Raw genomic sequence first — 26,139 nt, forward strand, 5'->3', positions numbered from 1 at the left:
CATCATCTGACTTAGTGTGATAGACTTTCCTCCTGTCCTGTGTTTCTACTCATCTGTAGTATTTCTTGACTGGTACTCAGTACCCCTTCAGTCCAACAGCCACGTCCTTCACCCTTCCACTTCCTCCACTTCCATTCTCCCAGAGACTCGGGACCAACTGTACCAGATATTTCCCTTCTCTGTCTCCTACAGCTCCTCCGGTCCCTAAAAGCTTCCTGTCCGAACACACACAAGGACATTATATATTCCTCTAGCTATCTAGTCTCACACTAAACAACAATCTAACATCAGATAAGCCATTACCTTCTTCGGTCACGCATTCGTGCACATCTAAATACCCATACTTTCTTGCATGGTATACACGGTATCAACTGCTTATCATGCATATATCAATAGATTTCATCACATCGGTATACATATATAGATTCTCAATCTTATTATACAGAACAATATCACATAATCAGACGCATTTCTGTATATTACACTTCTACAAAGTATACACAAATAGTCAAATACCCCTATTAACCAATGTTGCACGCTGCAACCATTATACAAAGTTATAATTCAATTCAACATTTGCAAATCCAGAATATCACATAAATAAATGCACAAGGTTACTACGAATTAACCAGATAGCAAATTACAATATTAATTCTTTACATAAACATTGCTTATATCTCAAAATATTCATGTAGATCAAACACTACAAATGAATCAAACTCTACAAATCATAATTCTACGTACTAACGATTCTAGTAATGAAGTATACATACTGCACATAATTAAAGTACAATTATCTTGCCGTAATAGATTGTGACAATTGAGCAAATAAGTCGCTGACCTTTTTGAAGCTCCATTGTAATTCCCAGAATAACAATGTTTCCGCCAATTTCGAATGATGTCGGAGTAGCTTATAACTCGCTTACGTAATTCCCGCAAGATGGTTTAGCGACTACTGACGTTTAGTTTCAAGACACTAGATTTAAACTTGCGATTCCAATGGTGGCCACGCCTTGCTCAATTCCAAGTGGATGTCGATTCACCCATGGTCTACATAATTATCAGACATTGCCCCCTCCCCGGCAGTCTGTCAAGGGTGGATTTACGACCACCACTTAATGTTTCTTTGAGCCCAACACCGGCAATTCATGCCACTTACCTGTGAATCGCACTCAGCCAAATAAGGTGCCAGTAGCAAGTTCCTATGGCCATGTTATATACAACTGGCTTCCCACCTGTCTTTTGATGTCGGCTTACACTCACAACATTTATGAAACAAATAATTGGCCTCAGGGTCTAGCATATACATGTTACAATCTGGCTATTTTTCCCTACTTATAATGTGACACAAATGAATAATTTGACTTTTATTGTAAGACAGTTATACAAACGTCTAAGACATGTTTGTCAAATATTCTAGCCACAGCACTCTGTAGAGAGAAATAGTTCTATAACAGAGACAATATTTATTTCCCGATTTTCGTGAATCCGTTTAAGTAAAAGGATGATTTGTCCCACCTTGCATCACATTATGCTATGTCACATGCTAAGTCATGGAGCATCAACATTTTTATTAGATCAGTGAGGTTGTTTGGAGACTGGGTCTAGGTAGATCTATGGCAATCGTGGTAGCATAGCAGCAGGTGGACCACTATCACCAACGCTTCAATTATGGATGAAGCTTGTCATAGGGATTACAGAAAATACAGCAGCTGTAGATGGTGATGACATGCGTTTGGCTGACTGCTGTAATACTCAGAGCTGGACACAGAGTTAAGGAGGTAGCTATATCCTGTAATATGAGCCTAGTCCATGCATGTTATCTATGTACAAACACAAGTTTATTTTCCAACAGAGAGTGGTCAAATGAAACCACTATTTAATATGATGCTAAAAGGACATTGGAGGCCTTTGAAATGATACAGATCTCCCCATACCCCTGTTATAACACAGGAGTCAGGGTCCATAACTGCTGACCATATTGTGTACCAAACAGTGGTATAGCAATATGATCAAAAATGTTGAGTGTACTTGTGTGTTGGGCATGGTAAACAAAATGCCAATCAAATCAATTGTAAAACTGTTAAACTAAGAGACATGATTGTATCACTTCATTTAGCATTTTTTCACATTCAAGGGGTCTTCATAGGGTCTGATGGCTTATTGGATCCTGTTGTGGATCTCTTTGTTGGTTACATGGTTAATATATGAGATGCCCAAGATCTTGCAGTAGCATCTCATTTCGAAGGTTTGAAGCCATTTTGGTAGATCTGATGTAAGCATCCTTGTTTCACAAGCATACAGAAAAATGATATACAGTTGAGTGCATCAGCTTTATTTTGGAACCAAGAACAATTTTGTATATTGGTCTTAATTTGGTTATTGCTGCTGTTGTCAGGGCAATCCTGCAAACTAGTTCTGGTCTGGAGCCCTCATCTATAATAAATTGATCCCAAGCACATAAACCTTGTGACTATTTCTAGCTTCTATCCACTGATCTTTATTTCTGCTCTGATGCCATTGGTGTTGTTTGTCATCAGTTTGTTTTTTTCAGTGCTAATCTCCATACTATATGCTGTGGAGGTTGTGTCGAGGCACTCAACCAAGTCTGCCAGTTCTTTTTGATCTCCTACTAAGCCATCAATATCATCTGTGAAGCAAAGGTTGGTGAAAGTTCTTCTTCCAATGCTGACAGTGCTCTCATTGTCTTGCAAGGCATCCTCCATGATCCTTTCCAGAAAAATGCTGAAGAGTGCAGAGATTCCAGTTCTTATGATTTATCATCATAAACCATTCATTATAAAGAAACTCTGATGTGATGCCCTAAGGACATACAACCCCCTTTTGAAAGAAATGATTTAACACTTACAGTGCCTTGAGGTACGGAGATGGGATCTGACTCCTGACCTGCTAGAAGTATGGAGCATGCACTCAAGCTGTTCATTGCATATGTAACAAATGCTGATCTGGACACCAGGCCAACAAACTGAGATGCATAGAACTAAAGGCCCACTGACAGTATAGATTATAGATAGGTCCTTAGACAGCTGGAGACCACAGCCCTTTCTATGGGTTGACCTACATCCATCTTAGAATCACTCTAGAGCAAGTGCATATTTCTGACTAACCTACCAGCCAATAAATGTATAGAGATGCAATACCATAGATGCCTACCCTAGTGGGCAGCAAACATCAAACATCAGCAATTTAGATCATGGTAGTGCACAACAAGACATCATTGTCTACCCAAGTTTTTCCAAGCACAGAGTGCATGAACGCCATGTTCAGGGAGGAACAGATCACCAAGAGCAAAGGCGCTGAATGCAGTTCTGGTGGCTTCAGCATGGCAACCAACCCCAGCAGCTCCTGGGTAGTCCATGCCAGAACTCCAAGCAGCAAAAGTAAATATCGGTTCTAAGACAGCCACCAACGTGAACCCTTAGGCAGCAAAAAGCAAGGTAGCCCACGACACATGCTCCTAAGCAGCAGCCGTCTCCTGTACCGAGAATATCCAGAGCAGCTAAACGACGGCCCAAGTAGAAGAACAAGAAAGCAAGAAGCAAAGGTCCTGCCCTCAGTCCATTTCCCAGCTCTTGTACATAAATAGTGACATTCCAGAAAGAATAAAACTGTTGTCAGCTATCAAGCTATGATACTAAGAGGTCACGTCAGCATCACCACGATCATCAGCTTGGTCCGCTACAACGACGATTTTACTGAGTGCAGGAGTGACGATGATATTTGTGAAGGACACCAAAGACAATGCCGATGAGGTCCAGTTTACCATAATAAAAAAAAAAACCATTAAGAATGCAGTTTGGGATGCATGTGATGAGCGTCGTCAATGCCAACTTCAACCTGGGTTTAGAGATATCAACATGATTGCTGGACGAGCAAGATTTTGTCGTATATTCTTGCGTCATCACCTTGACGAACCTTTGGTTTCTGCAGGGACGTGCGCATTGTTTCGTCCCATTAGTTCATCTCCGCACCCCGGCACGTCTTCTTAGCCCTCCAGCTCTAGTTGTGGAGAAGGACTAGATGCGCAAAAAAAATGGTGTTTAACACGTTTGGCATCACGGAAATGAGTCTGCGCATCAACTGCCATGGTGTGCCAATTGAAGAGATCCTTCTGGACTGCTCCTCAATATCCTAATCTTCATGTGTTGTGACCAAAACATGGATTCAAGTCTGCATATCAGCCAGTAGTTCGTAGACATGAACTTTAAGGTTCGCGTCCGTCCGGACCCCACCAGCACTATATACCGAGTCTTTGTCATCATCTAGATAAAACGCTGCGCGTGGATGCTGGGGAACATATAAGCTGTTCGAGGCCCCGGCAGATACAAATTAATGCCCAATGATACACATACATGTGATGACACGCAAAAAAGGGCAAGCTGTATAACCTCACGATGTCCTGGGGGTGGGAGTAGGGCAGCCGTGGTGCTATGCTGCGGTTGTGCGCCAAAGAGCTCAACAGGCATCATTGTATAATGTTGACACACACACACACACACACACACCGGCCAAGCGCCTCTGAGCAGCCAGAAAGACCAAGTACATCGTGGACTTTAATCTTTCCGTCGCCACTAAAGGCTGTGCTAAAATAAAGTGGCATCTCTCCATGGTTAGTTTTTCTCCTCCCTTCTCTGGTGATTCTTTCCAAGGCGGCGGCAATCCCAGTCCTACTGGTCGCTAACTATATGGCGGTCATTTACAGCACTGCTATCTGGCTGTCCATAAGGCTGTTGGAGATGTTTACGGCTTCAGGTCATACAAAGGACGATGACTTCTACTACTCGCGTAGCGGTAGTGATGAGGGCCCTTTCCAACTTTGACCTGCTACGGATCGCCAGAGCCCTGAAGCACTTTACGAGCGTTTACATAAGAGACGAGCTGGAACACCTTCGGGAGCGCAGACGGCACAAAGCCTGCATGTTAACATCGACACCTCATTGGGTGGCGTTCCGTTCAACAGCTGAGGGACTGCTCTAATTCCACTCGTATGGCTTCTCACCGCCACCAGAGTTCGTTGCGTACCTCCGTTGACCCATCTGCTCATCTACTCCACACCTCCTATTTAGAAACAAGGTGACGGACATATATGTGGCCACGTATCATTCGACGTGCTGAATCGCTAACCGACGCCCAGTGTTTGCCTAGATGCGGTGCTGTCGCTAACTCGCCGGTTCGTTTTGAACCAAGCCGACTATGACTATACGCGAGCGTTTAATAAAACAAAATCTCGGACCTGGTTCTAGCCCAGCTAAATATTTTAGTTCCACAGCAGATAAGGGACATACGGAATCGTACCACTTGTACACGGTGCCAGTGTGAACGGCTTTGGAGACAGGTTCACTAATAACTTTTTCAACTTCAGGCAACCAAGAGGCCGTGTTCACAGAAATTTACATATGCATCTAAGAATATATGTAATCAAGAAACCTAACTCGTGTGCGCAATATCTCCGCAGTCGCGATCTAACGCTTGGCACGCTGCTGTCCCTATAACTACAGCATAAAAAGAGAGTTGATATCCAATTCAAGGTTGCGATTGAGCAGTGTGTGTGTATGCTCGTTACTCTAGCGGCTGACCCTCTCAGTATGCCGCTAGCTGGACCGTTTACTGTCTGACGCCTATGAATGAAGGCTCAAAAGCACGATCAGATTCGAGTCCTGGCTCAGGGCAAGCTCAACTCCATCGCAGACTTTCTCTCGTGGTCCCTCCGAGATGTCTTTCCGTTCTGAGGGCGGCGCCGATCTAATGAAAAAGTTAGGCGTTAGTACTGCCCAAGGTATTGCATCTATTCTTTCTCTAGCCTTTGACCCAAGTGATCCACCTACCGATGAGCTTAGCTGACCGGGCTGACAGTTCTTTTGAACTGGCATGTTTCGTACGGTTCCTCAAACATAACTACATGTTCCATAAATTCTTCATCATTAGCGCTAAAGTAAAGTTCGCGGATGGTAAGTATGGAAGGAAGAGGGATGGAATGTTCCCATCGTGTAAAGTTTGGCCTTGGATAGAGTCGTATCTGGTACGATTCCTGATTCCTTTGCGAGTTAAATAAATGTTGAAGACCACTAGAAATAAGGTTTCTAAGTTTCTTTCTACTATCAAGAGATCAGAAGATTTTCAGTAACTTCTATATAAAAAGTCGCTATACAGTATATAATAAGCGGTGACGTAGTTAAAGTTTTGTCAGTCATAAAGTCATCCAACTCAGATCATTTCATTCATTATTATTTGAAGGAGCTTCATTTTAACAAACTTGATATTATATGCCTTGATTTATGGCAGACGAGAAAAAACGACGTATAGGAAAAACATGTTCTTATTGTAAAGATCTTCTAAATATTGAAACACATTTGATGCAAAGTGAATTATTTCCAATCAAGCTTTTTCTCTTACAAACTAAAACATATTGATATGGAATATTTAACTTCCTTTATATTTCTTTCTTTCCGTGCTTTTAGTAATATTGTATAAATTTCCGTCTTTTGCTTCATTTAATTTGCTCTGATACCTGCCAATATTTATTTCTTTTTTTATAGATATATATTTTTTTATCGTTGCTATTTTTGTTTTTGGGATAAGTAATTTTGTATTCCGAATCATGTAAAGACTTAATAAAGGTTTAGGCGTAGTAAAGAAAGCGCCTGAATCCATGCATCAGGCATTTGTTTGAAAATGGCGGCTTTATCAACGACAGCACAAGCACAAGAAATACTTGAGGATGAGGCTCTTGCTGAGGAGGTCAATCTATGTCGATTTCGGCATGCGAAACTTTTTGTTTTTTTTAAATCAGATTTGTTTGCAACAATTTTCAGCAGAATAATTTAACTGAATACTGACAAAAAATGTAAAGCTTGTCATCGTCTATCAATTCAATCAACGATTCGCTTAACATGACTCATCTTGTACAGTCGTTATAAACCCGAAGTGAATAATTTGGCAGTACAATGGTTCGCTATCGAATGATGATTTTAATTTAATATGAATTATGCTATATATTGTATGGTCAAATGTTAAATTAGTCCGAGTTTCCTCTGACCCTTGTCACCCCATTTTTGATATTTGAATATGTATCTTGGGGTACACTCCAACATAAATGTCCAGATATCAAAAATGGGGTCAGAGGAAACTAGGATTAATATTGAATGCGTTAATGTATCGTTTGTAATTAATCATTAGTAGTCACTAAATCGCCATTTGATTTATGCACAGATAGAAACGTAAGTAAAAGTTTAGACTGTAATATAAATATATATATATATATACACACACACACACACACACACATATATATATATATATATATATATATATATATTTATTTATATTGGTTTCCTCCCAGATCATTTTTAAGAGGTAGAAATATGGAAATTGTCAGAGGAATCCATCATTGTCTTCCAGTGAGGACAATGATTCTACTATTAGCATTGCAAAGAGCTTGTGACACTGCCACTGCCACTGTTGCTAATATTAAGTTGAAAACATACTTCCAAAACAAACACGACACCAAGAAAATTGAACATACATGTTTGGAAGTGTTGCTTATTGTTTCTATTTCGTAGGTCGCAAACCTCATTTATTTGTGACTTATGCAAATGATATAAAGTTCCAATCAAATGCCCCTTATTATCTTAATAACTGGTCCGAAATTTCCTTTCCCACCCCATGTTTGATATTTGGACAGTTTTGTTTTGGTGGCAGGTCAGAATGCATCCTTATTGCAAAGTTGGAATTCACTGAAACCACATGGTAGTGGCATAGAGTACACCTGGTCTTTTATCGTTTATTAACCTTGTATTAATCCCTACCTGCTCTAAAATTAAAGGGGTATATTATTATTCCTATGCACAACAATCCAAACATAATTTGTAACTGTAGCCAATATTCGAGCAGATTAATTGTTATAAATTTAACTGATCCAACATCATTGCTTAGTCACATGTTCACCAAAATCTTGCTTCCCACTTATGCAAATGCATTCATAATATCATCTGTATTTTTTCCTTCATCAGTTGTTTGACTTATGTAATTGTTTTACCACTGATGTCAAGGAAAGTGAAGCTGCAGATTTTGGATGATGTGAGATGTAATTTGACAAACAGCTGAGCATGTGGTGTAGTTCATAAACACTATTTTTGGTCTGAGTGGTAGCTTATTAAAAAGACAAAATACGTTTTAATTGCTATTTCTGAGAAATGAAATCATTTACTTATTGATTTAGTGCCATGAGTGCTAGATGTAGGGTTGAATAACATCTAGGCCTAGTAGTAAATAGCTACCCTAATTCACAATTAAAGGGAACTCCAACATTTTGGTAAGGAATACACACTGACATCCCACCCTAACATAACATCTAAATATCTATCACAAAGTGGGAAAGGTTAAAAGAAACTCAAACTAGGTAATACCAGGTTAATAAATCATTGGGTATAACACAAAGAACACTTATTGTAAGGAGTGTGTGAAATAAGGCAAAATTGTTATACAATCGATTGCCTGGATGGTCAGGACAAGTTCAAGCTGCAAGGCAATTGCTTATTCTCATGAACATGTCCAGCTGGGCAAGGAGTATTTTTCACTGTTGTAGTAAGTAGCTATATCTTTCAAATGATCCATATTCATTTGAACTTGCAAGTTCAGTCTTTAGTAATTAGTGAAAAAAACGAACAGATGACACACCCCGTACAGAAAAACCTCACCAGTTCACATGAGCTGCTCACAAGCTGCACATGAGAACCTTGTTAGAAATGTATGCAAATTGGGTAGATTTTGCAGGCTCATGTTTGCAGTTTGTTAGATCTTGTGAGCCAAGGAAAAACTAACCTGATTCACACGTGTGCAGATTTTGCTCACGTGAGAATCTAAATTTTCACATGAGAAAGTAGAACTTAGAAAACATTCTTTTCCATTACATATAACCATGTTTGAAAATAAGGCAGAGTTCTAATTTCTCATGTGAGTTATCACGTGAGAAACTTGGACTTTGATTCTGATTAAACACTTATTTCAAATTTATTCAAAGTTGGATTTTCCCATGAGTTATCACATGAGCAATTTGGACTTAAATATTTTGTGTAAATGTTGAATGTCAAGCATCTCCATTATTGTCAAAGAGACATCATTTCTATTTTGCACTTGCTGTTACTTGGTTGTATTTTTTAAATTTTAAAACCTCTTCAACTTATTATCTCACAGTGAGTTTTAATCTTATTTTGACCCAACAGGCTCCTTGTATTTGAACATATTAAGGTTCATTTCACTGTTCATAAAACAAAACAATTCAGAATTAAGGTCTTGTATAAACCAGACTACCCATTAAACTTTAACAGCTGTCAAAGAATAGACTTCATAACTTGCATCTGATCGTGGTTGATGTTTGCATAACACACCATAATTTCTCACCTATTTCTCCTACCTGTGTCCCTTATCAATCCTTTAATCAATAACTAATTGCTCTGCTAGCTTACCATTAATACACAGAGAAGGTAGATGAAAGATGTTATGCCAGCGGGAATATTTCTCCACACCAATGTTGGTCCTGTTGTTTCAAGTTATGTTGGTAATTTGCTGCCAGTTTTTTCATTGGATAACTAGCCAGAGGGATGCCAGTAGGATCTCATGTTTTAACCAGTTTTCAGAACTGGGTGAAATATTCTGGATGCCAAATATAAGCATGAGGACCATGATGAGACATGAGGACCATGATGAGACATGAGGACCATCATGAGACACGAGAACCATCATGAGACACGAGAACCATCATGAGACATGTAGGTTCCTCCATAAAACTGGCAAAATCAGACAAAATGAAGATTTCAGTATGCATACATGTAACAGAACTGAGAGGTCAGCTTAGGGCAGATTTAAAATATTTGGTCAAGAGTTTTGACTTCAAAAGAGGGAAGATTTCATTGAACCAATTTTTAGCATGCAAATTATTGACATTATTTGCAAATAGTTATAATTATTAAACAAATCCCCATTTTTTATTATTGAATTATGCACATCATCTCATCATGTCAGTCTTTTCACAGTAACTTGTTGACATTTTTTAGCATTTCATAGGCAGTGTTGAACATGGAGCACAGGCTTGTGAGTTTTATGCAATTCTCCATCCTATCCCCCAAACCTTAACCTTACATGTCACTCTGGGCTCAATTTTTTGTAAGAAAAATATTGAAAAATATGCCATCATCTAAGTGGATTTCCATCCATGTCTTTGTTGGCACTAGCAATGACCAGATTTGCTAAAGGTACTAAAAACTGTAAGATTGCAATAAATATCTACTTTGGAATCAATATATCTGGTAATGAAAACAGTCGGGTTTTGGTTTAGTTGGCAGAGTGGCAATTTAAAGTGTTTGATTACCTTTAGTGTAACATATTTTTGAAGTTAAAGTCACCTCTGTTGTGAAGAAGATTTTGTTTATTTGGAGTTTGAAATAATGACAGAAGAGACTAAATTTATGCAATTAAACAATTGTCATTTAATTATTGATTTGTTTGTTTGGAAAGAAAAGTAAATCGAAAAACATAGGTTTTTATTATAATAAATGCTTGTAGATATTACAGTGTATCCCCAAGGGGTGCAGGGTTGAGAGGCAGATGTGTTGTCTGCATGACATCATTATTGCAGATTTAAAAATCAACTTGACAGGAAGAGAAGAATGCATTTTCATCTCCTTTTGATTCCAGCCACTGAAATTCCCATTTCCATCCATCAATGAATTTTTTTGATATTTCATTTACTTAGATTTTGTATTTTCAGCATTGGGAGATACACACTCATGAACACTTTAAACACCAAAGCCAAAACTACCATATTTTATGCTACTTGAGCTGTTTAGTAATCCAACCATAATCAAGTAATCCTGTCCGAATTACTTTCGATTATATATAGTACAGACTTGAATCCATCTTTACAACTTTTAATAACAGAAGCAGAACCTATCCTGTAGAAAAAATTAAAGTTAATTGTTTTATGCTGATTAAGCTCTTTAGAAACTGAAGCATAATAAATTAATGTCTTAATCCTTTCAGAATTACTTTTGATCACACATAATATAATCCATCTTGACAAACTTCAAGCTTCAAAGCCAAACTGAACATGGACACAGAATCAGAAGGGTGTTAATTATTTTATGCTGCTTGAAATCAACAATTAAACAACAAGGTTATGTGATATCTACCGGATCATAAATGAAACAGGTGCAAATCTGACATCCAATTTGTCCATCACAACTAATTTAAAAGTCTTATTAATGCTGAAGATGGTTTCAACACTCAGTCTTTAGAAGGAAGATATAGTCTTATCTTGAATTCCTGGAAATCCTTATCATCCTGAAGACACTCAGTCGCATTGAGGGGCTTTTGTTTTGTCATTGCATCAATAGATTTGTCAAGAAAAGGAAATCTGTTTCAGAAATTGCTTGAAGAGTTAGAGACCAGTGAAATTCCATCCTACATTAGAGAGGCCAGACTAGCAGAATTGAGGCATAAGGCTGTAGAATTCCAGGAGCTGCAAAAACAGGGACATGGGGTATATAAGTGAGTATATATTAAGGTTCTTCAGAATTTAAGTTTTAAGTTTTTTTTTCTGGTGCAAAAAAATATACATGTCTTTTAGGTTACATGGTATAAATGAAAATCCCTTGAAGAGTAGAAGGGCTTTGAATGAACATAGAGACTGTAAATGTTGGGGACACATCATTCAGGTAAGCAGCACAGCAAATTCTTTTAATCTGGATTATTACACAAGTTTTCTGGGAAGTAAACAAAATGGTGACATCTTTGAGCAGTGTGATAATAGGGATTTTAGATGTTTCTTATTAGTGAGTAGGATTAACACCTACCCTACGCTGATGGCTTTACCTGAGTCACTCATGCATGAGGCATGGGTGCATTTCCAGCACATACAGACTCACATGTGAAAGGGTTTTCTAAGTATCTAAACCCTCACATGCACAAGACCACTTTGCAGGCCCTCCCAGCATTCTACCTCAAATGTTGTATACAGTAACCTGTGTCCATTAACTCAGTTTTTACCATATGCAAATCAGATCCATGTTTTGGTTCTTCTCTGTGCGTGCAGCCCTTTTCTTTATCTGTATGCATGACATATAATTGCTCAAATGGTTAGCTTTGTTCAGCTGCAAGATGCACATCTAGTTCCAGCCATTTTTTCCTTAAATAACAGAAAATACCTTTTCGGCGAATATTTTGTCACTTTTGGTTGTTTACATAGTTTACCTAAAAGTACAAAGATTATATGTGTACTTGGTGTCTTTGAAAATCGTTCTTATTTTTCTCCAAGTATTGATAACCATGTCTTTGGTGAGCATCAGCTGAGGTGTTTGATGGTTCAGTATAATTGATAAGGAATTTGATCACAATGGTTTTGTCCATGAATTCCTATTCTTCATTGTAGAAACAATCCCTGGATGTTTTCAGCAACCAGGTGTTTTTACATGCAAATGTGATGATTTCATGCTGGCCTAAAGTTGGTATTGGTACATTAGGGTGATCCCAACTGTCAGTTTCTGTTCGGTCCTCACAAGATTATATTTGAATGTGTGCGAGGGATTATTAACCTTGTTTTGGCACAGATATTCATCAGTAAGCTGCACGAAATCACATTCATTGTTGGCATGCCTACCAGCTGATCCAATACATTGTCGTGCCCAGGTCCATCATGATCCAGATAAAAGTTCTGCAGTCATCCAACATGTATCCTGTTAGTGGTTTTCAAATGCAGATGTGAAAGATGGTTAATGCCGTGCCATCCTCTGCATTTATTCCATCTATCTGTATTCTTTCAAACTTGTTAATTTTGAGCAAAACTGCAGTCAAAAACGTTATTTGATAACTTGTCATCAAGATCTGGTGTCATTAAAGAATATCTAGTTTTTAATATTTTAGCTTGCAGCAGCAAGGAGTTAAGTGATTGGATTTGTTCTACTTCTTGAATTTTAAGAGCCCTCCATTGGTTTGTAATGACTATACAAAAAAAACCAAGTAACTGTTTTTCAGTAACATGTCTTAGTGCTAGTCTTTTGATATATGAAGAGGACCACATTCTAAAAACTTTTTTTTATTGCCAAACTCCCTGACATAGTTGTGTTTCGAAAAACACTAATTTCAGTAATCTTCGAAAATAGAAAAAAAAACAATACTTCAGTGTATGCCCATTACATCTGGCATGTATAGACGGAGAACAGTCGTGACTGGAGCTGATGTAATGCTATCCTTTGGGCAGTTTAAATAATTAATGAAGTAATTAAGAGGCAGAGAGGTCATGTATAAATCATCATTTCTCATATTACATAATTGGCTATCAGTTGCTAGTGAGATGTGTTTGAACACTGCATTGGGTGCACCCACTGTGCTAATTTGCATAGGTAAAGATCACGAAGTGGAACAACCCAGTATAGGTAAATCAAAGAGATGCATGTAGGAGAACAAAAGATATTACATATTGCCTTGAATGAAAATGTTTAAACAGTTTGTATTAAAGATTCTTGACAAGCATGTGAACAGTGGAATATTTCTTTGAAGTTGGATTTTACACTATATATAAAACATAATGCATGATTATTTCATTTGTCAGAATAATGCTCATGTAGGATTCCTTTCTGAAGGCAATTTAGGAAGCAATTAGCTATCAGCAAAACAGGCAGAGCCCAGCAAACCTAAATTTCAGAATTCCTGGTTGACAGTGCTTTACTTTTTGAAGCATGCCAGTTAATGGGGAGGGGGGGGTTAATTTAATTCCTGAGTTAATGAAATTAATGTACATGTACATATTATACATGACTTGTCTTACATTGCAAACTACAATTATATGACATTAGTATTGAGAGACTTCTAGTTACTCCAGTCAGCATTGTAGACTGAATATGGGTTCAGTAATCTCATCAAAACTGATGTCAGGAATAAACATGGCATCTCAACTCAGGAGAATCTACTGAGAATATCGGCATGTAGAAATGTGAAGGAGACTTTGACTATGAAACTGCATTCAGCATTTTATGGTACAGAACGTTAGAAATAAGCATGCAAAACACTTGTGTAATGATTTATTCTGTAATATTGTGGTATTGTATTGCTTGGTGACTTTTAAAAAAAAATTGGCAACAAAATATCCAGGTTGGCAAATTTTTGAGCTGAAATTCTTCTTCATCATTGTATATTTTTTCATATTTCTTCTCAATGTCAATGAGTGTGGATGTCATCTTATATTATTATACTGGATGGGTTTCTTTAATTATTGTAATTGTCACTGATATCACTATCTTTGTTGTTATCATCACTATCTGTGATATCTTCACTATCATCATTCCTATCCATGCTATCTTCACTGTCATCGCTATCAAGTATGCCAGGTGACTCAGTCAAAATCAGTGACTTTCAGTTTTCCTGCACAATGTCATACAATGACTTTTCACTTTTCATTATATTCACCACCGGGTTTTCGAATGCAATTCCGGATTTGGTTAAATTTTCAATATGATCAGGATAACTATTTGAAAAGTCATGCACCCCCATTTCGGCCTCTTTGATAAACTGATCTGATGCATTAAGGCTAAACAACAATTGCTGCACAAACAAAACACTTCGCAGGCAATTTAATTCCTGCATCACCTACAGGTGCAAATTCTTTCACGGTGCTAATTTTTTTGTTGACATTTTACATATACTTGCTTCATTTTTTTATTTTATATTCTGTTCAAAAGAACCAGACACCACTCATTAGTATTTCTTTGAGATGTTATCAGATATATGCCAAAACCATATGTGCCAGCCATTACACTTTTGGCATAATCATTACCCTTTTAGCATAACCATTACACTTTTGGCATACTCATTACCCTTTTTTCACCAAATTATGTTTTATGCTTGTCTGTATATATATTATGCTTTTATGTTACAATAGAAAATAAGCAGTAAAAAGTTGTTTCGTCATTTTTATTATCACCGCTTTAGTTCCACTGATATAAATATGAAGTGGAATATTCTTTACAAGATGACTGTGGCTTAAGAATAGTGTAAGAGTACTTTCCTTATTTGCTTTTTATATATGACTTATTTTGAAGAAAACAGATGAGTTTCTTCAATGTAAAGTTTGCCTCACAGATTCATTATCTTGATACGCTAGTTAGTGGACCAGTCTATACTTACGGAGCAAATGGTGCCAGATGTTAAGCAAAATGTTTTAGGATGCGAGTTGTGGCTGTTATATAATGGAAACTGTTAGGGGAGATGGATCTTTTCAAACTTCAAAACATGTCAGATCAGAAAAAGAACAAATCAACACCACTTTACAGACTTTAAAAGAAGAATGTGAGTAATGTAATACTGCACACTGAACACATGGTCATGCTTATTTTAAAATTCCAGTTCACAAACATTCAGTTACATGTTGAGACTAATTAAAGTGAATGCTGAATATAAATAATTTTTCAGTATATTTTGTGTTTGTTTTCTGCCATATGGATTTTGCCCTTTGTGACAAGAATTTTCACCAGCTGCAGAACCAGGTTAGTAGCAAAAATAAAAGTATCATTTTCATACATGCTGTAATTCTGGCATGTAATTTATAGATTATACTTTGTATGCCCAAATTACCCATTTTTGCAATTTATAATAGCAATAATTATGCTTAAGACTCTTGGAGGATGGTTGTATGCAGCACAATTCTGTTAAAAAAATAAATACAGCAGACAGAACTTATCATAACCAACACTGAGACTGTTGAGTGGAGGGCCTGCAAAGTGGTCTCAAGTGTACCCAAACTGGTCTCATGTCTCCTGTGGGTTACTGTGGCCTGTGTTTGGATTAAAATGCATGTGTGTGTTTGTGTGTGCATGCATTCAGGGTTTCGTCTTGTTTGGACTTTGTTGTGTGTGCATTTATTTTGTTAAAACTCATTCATGCATGAGTTTTTACATGCTGGGAGTACACTCATGCTGCACATGTGAGTGATGTGATGTCAAAGTCATGGGGGGGGTAGAAGGTGTTTACCTGACTCAGTATAAAAGATCTTGACATCAATCAAGGGTTGGCTATCTTTTACCTGAATTTGTTGTCCTTTTAAATTCAGTTTTGAATGCAAATTGACTAAAAAATTTGATCTCGATAAAATGGACATGATTTTCCACTGGCAGTGACATCATGGATGAAAAGAGCTTCTTGGAAGTCACAACCTCAGAAGATAGATGTATTGTACATTTCTACCATACTGATTACAGACGGTGTTCAATCATGGATACCCATTTAGAGGTAGACTTATTCTTTATTTGCAAAAAAAAAGTATACATAATTAAGTAAAGCAGTCAAGTTTCATGATTTTAAATGTTGATGTATCTCTTCAAGAACATGTATATTTTCATAATTAGCAATCACCGAAATTGCCAAAGGTGATAAAAATTCTAAATTGGCAGTTCACATGGATAAAAACATTAAATTTACTGTTGTAAAATTATGGGGTATGTGCTGTTTACAGAGTTTTCTTGATTTCCACTAGTGTAACATTTTGTTGTATACAAGATGTAAGGAGTAATTGGTTTCTTTATAGAGAAACATGCAGAAATGCATAATTTAACTTTTAATTGTTGAAAATAAAAATTTCAAAGAAAACTGTAAATTATCAAAACAAATGATATTTAAAAAGTTGAATAGGAGTCAGCTACAGAACAGAAAATTTCATAGTGCAGCCATTTTCTGGTTCACAGGATGATTGAAGATATCTGAATTTTTCAAGCACAATTTAGCAGCTTTTGGGGAAATTCTAGTGCCAACCTAGTCTAATGTATCAGTACAGTATCACTTTTTGTAATTCATGAAAATTGACAAGAGCTGATATTAAGAAACTAGCTGTTCTTGATTGACTTGCATATTTCCCACAATGCTTAGCAATAAAATCTTAGGATGATACTCATATGGATTGAGATGTACTACATAATAACGCTTTAATATTTTGACGTATGCTTCAAAATTGATTGCATGAAAAACATTTACACAAAAACCACCCATGAAACTTCACACTACATATAGAAATTGCAGTATGTTTTGAGTAAATGCAGAAAAAGTATTTTTTAAAATTGTTATTTGGATCATTAAATCTTTTTTGTCATTTCTCTTTTCAGAAGTTGACAGAAAAGTATTATGAAACCAAGTTTGCAAAAATGAATGTAGAAAAAGCCAAATTTTTGGTAGAAAAATTAAAAATCAGAGTACTTCCTGCTGTGTTCTGTTTCCTGAAAGGCATTGTGAGAGACAGGTTTGTATAATTTAAAGGTATTACATAAATTATTACCTTATTATTTACCTTATTATTACACCACTCCCTCGATAACTCACGCACAACAGGGTCCAAAAACATACACCGCACTATAAATTGGAAAAAAATCGCTTTGACATCGAGAAAACTGGTGGGGGGGGGGACCGGCATTAGGGAACTGGGCTGTTTAATGACTGAATCCTCATTTGACAATCACGTCGATAATAATTTTTAATAATGTGCTTTTTCTAATGAAGTTGTTCGTTATTCTGTTTAAATAACATTTTTTTCTTCAAAATATCCAACATATGAAAGATCATTCCAACTGGTTTGAACAACCATCACGTGTACGCGAAAAATCTGTGTATTACATCACTGCTTTTAGTTTTCTTGATGAGTCTGGTTCCCGTAGTGGTATTTAATTGTATCTTGCCAAATCGGTAGTCCATAATTTGGGAACTAGACTAACTGTTGATACACCACCAAACAAGATTCCTTTTTTTCAAAAACACGCAACATTTTTTTCGTGATACGTCTACGTCGAAACTCAATTTATTATTGTTCAGTTAGTACAATGTTAATGTCATGATTTCAGTGGAAGTAATAATGAAATTTCTTATCATCCCTGAGGATATCTCTAAATGCCAGTTCAAGAATTCTCTCAACCTCGCTTGCCCACAATGGTCCGTATTTGTGAAATCAAGCTTGATATTTTACGAAGTATTCATTTCGCTTGGCTTCCTTGTTATCTTTGATCACAGTTATGAAAGAGTCAGTTAAGTTAAGGTAGTTTCTGTTACATACACAATAACGTTTATTAAAGTGTTCGACTGATCAAATGAAGTGAGTTCACCCGCCATACGACTGAGGCCGCTAGATTTTAAGTTAGTCCGATTTTTGTGCCTTTTAACTTTTCTTTTATTCCACCTCTTTTTTTTAATATTCAAAAGACATAATTAATGTGGTAATACAAAGGAGGCCAGCTTTTAATTCAGTGCAACAATACAACAAATACTTCCGCAATTCAGTTATCAAAACACGGTCGGCACTTAATTAGGTTCTCAGAGAAACGCTCGCAGACATAGCTGTTACGGTAGATTGACGCATTTTACGTTTAATTACAAGAGGACACTGACACATTGCATTTATGACGATTACACTTAAAAGGAACTAAAAGATGGAACTAGAACACAAATTTCAATTGATACATTTTTTTATTTAATTTGTATTTATTTATTAAAGTACTACTGCCTCCACTTGGCATAAGTGACATTTTCATTGATAGAAATTTCCTTACATATTGTTAATTGCGGGGTACTAGGAATGTCGTTTGAAAAGAAAGTGTAAAAAATTGTATGCGCTAGTTTTTAATTTGATATTTCATAGTGTTGATCTAAATTTCCAGGTCCTATCTACCATTTTCAATGATAAAATGAGCCATACATCAAAGTTTCTGTTACCAATTTTGATCGTGATTTTCTTCAAGTTCCACAAATAGGGATACATTTTTGGGGTATTTTCGGGTTGAAAAAATAGGATCCATTCCTGACACCGCATTATAAGCAGGTTCGCGAGTTATCGAGGGAGTGGTGTACTTACATTTCACCTTTTATATCTGTGTCTCAGAATACTGTATATACTCTCTTATAAGTCAGGTCAGATTGCAAACAACAAAGATCCTAATCTACCATTGCATAATGCACTGATAGATCAGGGTCTATGTTGTTTTTTCTACTGATTACTCCTAACACTGCACAGACCCATATCTGCTAGCACATTATGTGATGGCAGATCTGGGTCTGTGCAGTTCGACTCATCTTGTAAACGAGCATATACAGTATATGATTTTTTTCCTTTATCAGACTGTTCTGTTGTTAAATTATTCAGTCTCTTGTTTCTTGTCTTTTTTGTGTGTGCTCCTGTGTTTCATATACAATAAAAGCAGACTTGAAAGATTGCTGTTATGAAAGACCTCTTTATTACGAAAAGACGCATATGGACACATAACCATTGTAATACCCTTCATTATAAAATTTTAGTTATGATATGGTACCACCGTGGAGTTTATGACGATGAATTTTGTACCACACGCGCTTTATCTTGTGACCATGTTAACTCAAACATAAGAAAATATTGTTGATACCAAGTTGAGTACATTGGAATTTCTCGAGCATGGGAAAATAATGTTGATAGCAACTTAGTACTCAGCAGGTGTAATTTTTATCTTAGATTTCTGGAGTGTCATTTCCTTCAATGGATCCTTGGTTCTAAACCCCTTGGTGGATTTTGACATGCACACTTGCTCTTTTGACCTTGGGGTTACGATTATTGTGGTAGAAAGTTTGTACAAATGTTTTTTTTGTGTTGTCTCCTGCTTATGTTTCCTAAACCTCTTGATGGATTTTCTTAATACTTGGGACAAATACTCATGAAGCTGTACACTTTTTTCTTTGACCTTGGGGTCAAGGTCACAGCCATAGAAAATTTGCATACAAGTTTTGGTTATTGTGCTTTCATTTTGCTTGTATTTCCTTTACCTGTAATGGATTTTCTTCACACAAGGAATGACTCATTGTGAAGCTATGATAATTTATTCTGTGACATGCTCATGTAATATACCCTTTTGACCTTGGGGTCAAGGTCACATGATTTATAGCAATGTTTTGATTATTAATTGGTATGATGTTTTTTGCTAGCCTTGGCAAGCAGAACATTGAAATTATTGACGAAGTTTCGTAAATTCCAGATGAAATAAACACAGAAAGTATTATTTATCATTTGACAAAATGTGCTAAATTTTATTTAAAAGAAAATTTGAAAAATGTTTAGTGGTATGATTATAAATTACATTTGGACACCTCAGATATTATGGCTATTCATCATGTGACCTGATGATGTATCACATTTGGACACCTCAGATATTATGGTTATTACATCATATGACCTGATGATATATTACATTTGGACACCTCAGATATTACGGCTATTCATCATACAACATGCTGTATTATCATGAATTAATCTACTTTTGAGGGCTTTGGGTTTTGCAACAACAGTCATGGTTAATTGGATCTTTACATTCATGGCTTTGTAGCAACCATAAATTCAAGAAATTTGATACCATATGAAAAATAGCATTGAATTTGGATTGTTTTGGTGTTTTATGGCACAACAGCACAAGCAGTTTATCTAATGCAGTGGCAGTTGGAGTCAAAAGCTTTACCTAAGATCACAGCATGGTAGTTGACCCAGGTTGATCCAGTGGTTCGAATGAAAACCTATACTCTTTGGCCGTAAGTATTGCATGCTAATCACGGGGCAACCACAAATCTTATATCCATTAGATACCGCTTGCAATATAATGGGAGGGCAGATCAGGCCTATGAGAAGGTACATTGGGTCTTTTAACATCCATGGTATTTTAGTTACAAACAACGTCATGTCAAGAAGCATTTATAAAGTACAAAATTTCTTTGTTTCAGAATTATTGGCTTTGAAGAGTTGGGAGGGTCTGACAGCTTTCAGACAGGTGTCCTGGAGAAGAGATTGGCTCAGTCAGGTATGTACATATACTTGATTACCCATCTTGATAGCCAGAAGTTTCTGATGCCATGGGGTTCTCTGTTTGGATCACACACAAAAATTAGTGATTGTAGAACTTATTTTGTAGAGGGTCAGAACTGCTTATTCTTTGATATACTGAAAATTCTACTAAATCAAGAGTTTTCCCCCTTACATTCGCTGTATAGCTTCTTTTAGGTAACTATTTATGTTCCTCGATAGAAGCAATAAAAGCAATCTCATTGAAATATCAAGGATGCAATTTTAGTTTTAACACCATTGTAATTTAAAGAATAGAAAACTAACTCTTGCAAAAGCAAACAATTCTTAAGGGTCTGATTTTCAGTTTGGGGAAATTAATTGCTAAAAATCTGTCAAAATGATCATCTCATGTCATCAAAGCAAAACAACAGTCACACAAGGCCAAATGGCCACACAGCATTTACATTTAATGAGTACATATGTACCTAACGAGTATACAAGTACCATAGCAATGTAGTTGAAGGAAGGTTGTGTGTGGCAGAACATTTGTATCAAGAATTGTCTGTTGTCACTGTTATTTGTCAGCCTCTAGGGCAACACAAAACTAATATCAGTACCTACAAGGGTATCACAACACATATATCAGTGCCTAGAAGGGAAACTAAATAATAATATTAGTGCCTATGAGGTCAACACAAAACTAATATCAGTGCCTACCAGGGTAACAAAACTAATATCAAGGGCAACATAGAACTAATATCAGTGACTACAAGGCAGCCTAATACTAATATTAGTGCCAATGAGGGCTACACAAAACTAATATTAGTGCCTACAAGGGCAACAGAAAACTAATATCAATACCTACATGGGCTGAACAATATCAGTGCCTACAAGGGCAAGATGGAACTAATATTAAATTGTACAAGGGCAATACAAAACGAATATCAGTGCCTACAGTGGCAATACAAAACTAATATCAGTGCCTACAAGAGAATCATAGAACTAATATCAGTGCCTACAAGGGCAACAAAAAACAAATATTAGTGGCAATGAGAGCTACACAAAACTACTATTAGTGCCTACATGGGCAACGCAAAACTAATATCAGTACCTACAAGGGCTTCACAATATCAGTGCCTACAAGGGCAAGACGGAACTAATATCAGTGCCAGCAAGGTCAATACAAAACGAATATCAGTGCCTACAGTGGCAATACAAAACTAATATCAGTGCCTACAAGAGAATCATAGAACTAATATCAGTGCCTACAAGGGCAACAAAAAACAAATATTAGTGGCAATGAGAGCTACACAAAACTACTATTAGTGCCTACAGTGGCAACACAGAACTAATATCAGTTCCTAAAATGGCAACACAGAACTAATAGCAGTGCCTACAAGGTCAACACAAAACTAATATCATTGTGTACAAGGGCAAGATGGAAGTACCTGGTAATATCAGTGCATACAATGGCAACAAAACTAACAGCAGTGCCTACAAGGGCTATATGAGCTTATAAAGCTTTTTACCAATAATTAAAGTGAAGGAAAATTTAAGCTTAGGGTGCATTGCATTTTTTATGATTTTATAATGTCAGAGTTGTCATATACAGATATAACAGACAGTTTCATGTTAATGACCAGGTGTGCCCTAGAAAGAAGCAAATGGGTGGGGGGTAATGGAGTTGATACCACAGTAAGAAACGATGGATGTGATAGCTAGATATCTTTCCAGTTTTGTAATTTTAAACAATGGGCATTTTGGAAACGTTTCTTCATTACATCCAGTTTTGAGGACATTCTTTTATTCCTATTTTAACATTGCAACATTTGCTAGACTTTCAGGGTGATGATATATGAAAATGCTAAGTTTACTAGCTAGTTTTGTTGTGCAAGTTTTCTTTAAATTTTTATAATTTGTCATTGATATGAAAGTTTTTTAAAAGAAAACATAATATTTTGTTCTTTTTTTATTTAAAATTGAATTTCCTGTTATGTTCTATAGGCTAGATATTCTACCTTTAAATAACACTTTAGAAGGTAATCCTAACATTTAAATGCAGATCAAATTGATTTTTATTAACTATATTCATCATAGATGGTCTGTTGTCCGTCGTCTGTCATCTGCTGTCCAACGTCTGTCAGTTAGAACAATTTTATTATTGCTACTCCTCCTAAATTAATTGGAGAATTGCTTTAAAACTTTAGAAAATACCCACCCCCTTGGTCTAGTTGGTTCTCAATGAAAATGGTGTTTCTTGGACATCCAATATGGCCACCACATTGGCCATCTTGAATTTTTTTTATTGCTACTGTTTCTGAATAGATGGTCATATCAACACGGGGTTTTCAGTAAAACACTTCTTATGAGGTCTAGTTGGTTGTAAATGAAAATGGTACAATCTGACATTCAATATGGCCACCATGAAGCCATCTTGAAAATCTTGTTATTGCTGCTTCTCCTGAATGGATGGTCATATCAACACAGGGTTTTCACTAAAAGGCTTCTTACAATATTTAGTTGGTTCTAGATGAAAATGGTGCTGACGTAACATCCATTATGGCCACAGTGAAGCCATCTTGAACTTTGTTAATCACTACTCCTGAATGGATGGTCATATCAGCATGGGGTTTATGCTAAAAGACTTCTAATGACGTATAGTTAGTCAAAAATGAAAATGGTGCATATCTGATGCCCATTATGGCTACTGTAGTAGACATCTTTAAAATGTTATCTCCTCTACCAATGGATGACTGTATCAACTTGGGTTTTTCACTAGTAGGCTTCTTATGATACATAGTTGGTCCTAAATGAAAATGGTGCCAGTCATACATCCAATGGCTGCCATGACAACCATCTTATGAATCTTGTCATTGCTGGATGATCATTGTGACATAGGTTTTTCAGCAAAAGACTTTAAATGATGCCCACTTTATCCTTAAAAAAAAGGTGACATCCGATGTGTGTATCACAGCAGCAGATTTGAAAATCTTGTTATTACTGAAAAATATCAGAGAATGGTTTCAACACTTGGCTGTTAAAAGGAAGAAATGGTCATATCTTTAAATCCAGGAAATTGTTTTTACCAGTAGAGCAGCAGTCTTTTCAAGGGACTCTTGTTCAGCTGGAAATGGGATTTCAGTAAAATTCTGATTTCCTTCTATCTTTTTGTCTTTAATACACATTTCATAATGCTGAATATCTGAATCAGAAATTAAATCCAGGAATAAAGAAATTATTGTTTTATATTTGTAGGTGTAATTGAAATGGCAGAAGAGGAATTGGAAAAGAAAACAATATTTGGTCACAATAAAATACAACAAAAGGATGAGGACAGTAGTGATGATGATGGTTATTAAAGATTTTGAAAAAAAATGAATAAATTCATCCATTATTCTTTTGTTTATTGTCTAACCTGTAAAACATAGCTGAGACAGCCTTTCTGGTGACTCTACAATTCCCAATATTGTCATTGGTCTCCCCACTTCTCCCTCCTTTTCATCAAATCAGCCTAACTAAACATACTTTTTATCAATTTTTGACATTCTTGATGTACTGACCATTATGGAGAGGTTCTTTGTCTCTCAATGGTTTCTTATCAATAATGTGTGCAGTTGTAAAGAAATATGTGGTGTACTAAAGTTATGAAATTAACTCGGTGCAGCTATTTGTTGTGCTTCATGAGTGGTAGGGTGGTGTGTCAGTCTTGTCTGGACTGCAGTTTCAGATAAAGGTTGGCTGCTGCAGTGTGGATCCAGTAGAGCATTAGTCTCTTCAAGGGACTCTTGTTCAGCTGCGTGGATCATATTCCTGAGAAAATTAAATTCCGGTTGGAGGAGCAAATATTTGGGTAGCAATTAGGGTAGAGATATAGTTCATTCAGCAATGAAAGGTTAAACAGTTGTGTAGTTCTGCCCCACTTTTTGTCTGAGTTTGCATCTTTTCCTCTTTTTCCCTACTTAAAAATAAAATATCCCTACTTATGACAAAAGGGTGTTTGAAAGTCTGCCAAGATATAGGCATCACCTTTCTCACAGCAGCTGTAACTGGGTCAACAAATTAAGAATTTGTTTAAAATATTTTGTATTTAGCTTGTTTCTAAAATTTCACATGGTCATATCCTAACATTTCATTGGAAAATTTTTAAATTAAACTCAGAAATATTTGGTAGGTAACATTTATCATTCTTCATCAACTATGTTTGGTGTAAGGGTGAGGCATCGATGATGCTGGCATAATGCTGCATGAAATTATTATTTATAGTGTTATGACTCTAGGAGCTTGATAATGTAACAAAGGGGAAGCAAAAACCAAAAGTTTTGTAAACTTCAAAATACTAATTTATTTCACTAAAATGCAAAGTGAAAGAATTAAAATGACTTGAATGGTGAATGAATTCCTATTTCCTAATTTTTTTAATATCAATTCCAATAGTGCTGATGTCATCAGAATACATTCCAAAGGTGTTCCGAATAATAAATGTGACATGCTGAAGTATCAACAGAACAGAAGAAATCTCATTTAAATCTGAATGTCTTTAAGTGAATTCACAGTAATTCCAAAATAATCCAAATAGTCTTTGATTCTGTTAAATAAATATTCAAATTTCCTTTGAATAAATTCAAAATATTATGGTATGGCTATTATATAGATATCCATATATCCTTTGAAATGAATGTTTAATGCACTGTAATTCCAATGAATGATTGTAAATGAATAAATTTCCTGAACTCCTTACAAGTCCAGTCAGACTTTAAGAATGTTATTTCCAGATCTATTTTCTTTTATATAGGAAGATAATGCATAATTTTCAGACTGCTTAAACCAAACTTTCAATGAATCATCCTGTCTTTTCAAATGTCAACAAATCAGCTGATCCAACTGCCTAATCAAACAGTTGGTCAAGCGCCTTTTCCAGAAATGTGCATGACCTCCATTTGCATCCTCATGGCCTATTGGACCACATGATGCTGTTCCCAATTCTTCCGTACATTGACCCTGGAATTTTTTGAGTGAAATAGTAAGAATTATACATGACTTTTCTTAAGAGTACAAAACCCATTCATAGGAACTTAGAATTATAAATGTCATTAACTAAATGACCCTCACAAAAACTATTATTACAAAAATAATTCACATGGTATAGATATACATGACAATAGTCTTTTTTAGAAATCTTAAATCTATCATTATTTACTTCCTCTGGAACTCGTCTACTCACTGATGGGGCTTGGTGAAATTATTCATGATACTAAGAAACATATTTTAAAAAATACGCCCTTATTGAATTGATTTTTACT

At 36.2% G+C, this 26,139-nt stretch overlaps 1 protein-coding gene across 2 annotated transcripts; it reads left to right on the plus strand.

The window, feature by feature from the left end:
- The first annotated feature begins 6,643 nt into the window (after positions 1–6,643).
- On the plus strand, positions 6,644–24,235 carry LOC149785080 (uncharacterized). Of its 2 annotated transcripts, none has more exons than XM_089978809.1 (6): positions 6,644–6,759; positions 11,441–11,565; positions 16,182–16,296; positions 17,163–17,296; positions 20,779–20,855; positions 24,095–24,235. In XM_089978809.1, the coding sequence occupies exons 1-6, from the start codon at positions 6,694–6,696 to the stop codon at positions 24,196–24,198; spliced, it is 621 nt and encodes a 206-aa protein (XP_089834935.1). In that variant the 5' UTR covers positions 6,644–6,693; the 3' UTR covers positions 24,199–24,235. The 2 variants fall into 2 exon arrangements, with proteins under 2 accessions (XP_089834935.1, XP_089834936.1); XM_089978810.1 differs by lacking the exon at positions 6,644–6,759 and adding an exon at positions 7,468–9,788.
- The last annotated feature ends 1,904 nt before the right edge of the window (positions 24,236–26,139 follow it).

This window comes from Sinohyriopsis cumingii, chromosome 13, assembly GCF_028554795.1.
Source record: "Sinohyriopsis cumingii isolate HCF-2022 chromosome 13, ASM2855479v2, whole genome shotgun sequence".
Lineage (NCBI taxonomy): Eukaryota > Metazoa > Mollusca > Bivalvia > Unionida > Unionidae > Sinohyriopsis > Sinohyriopsis cumingii.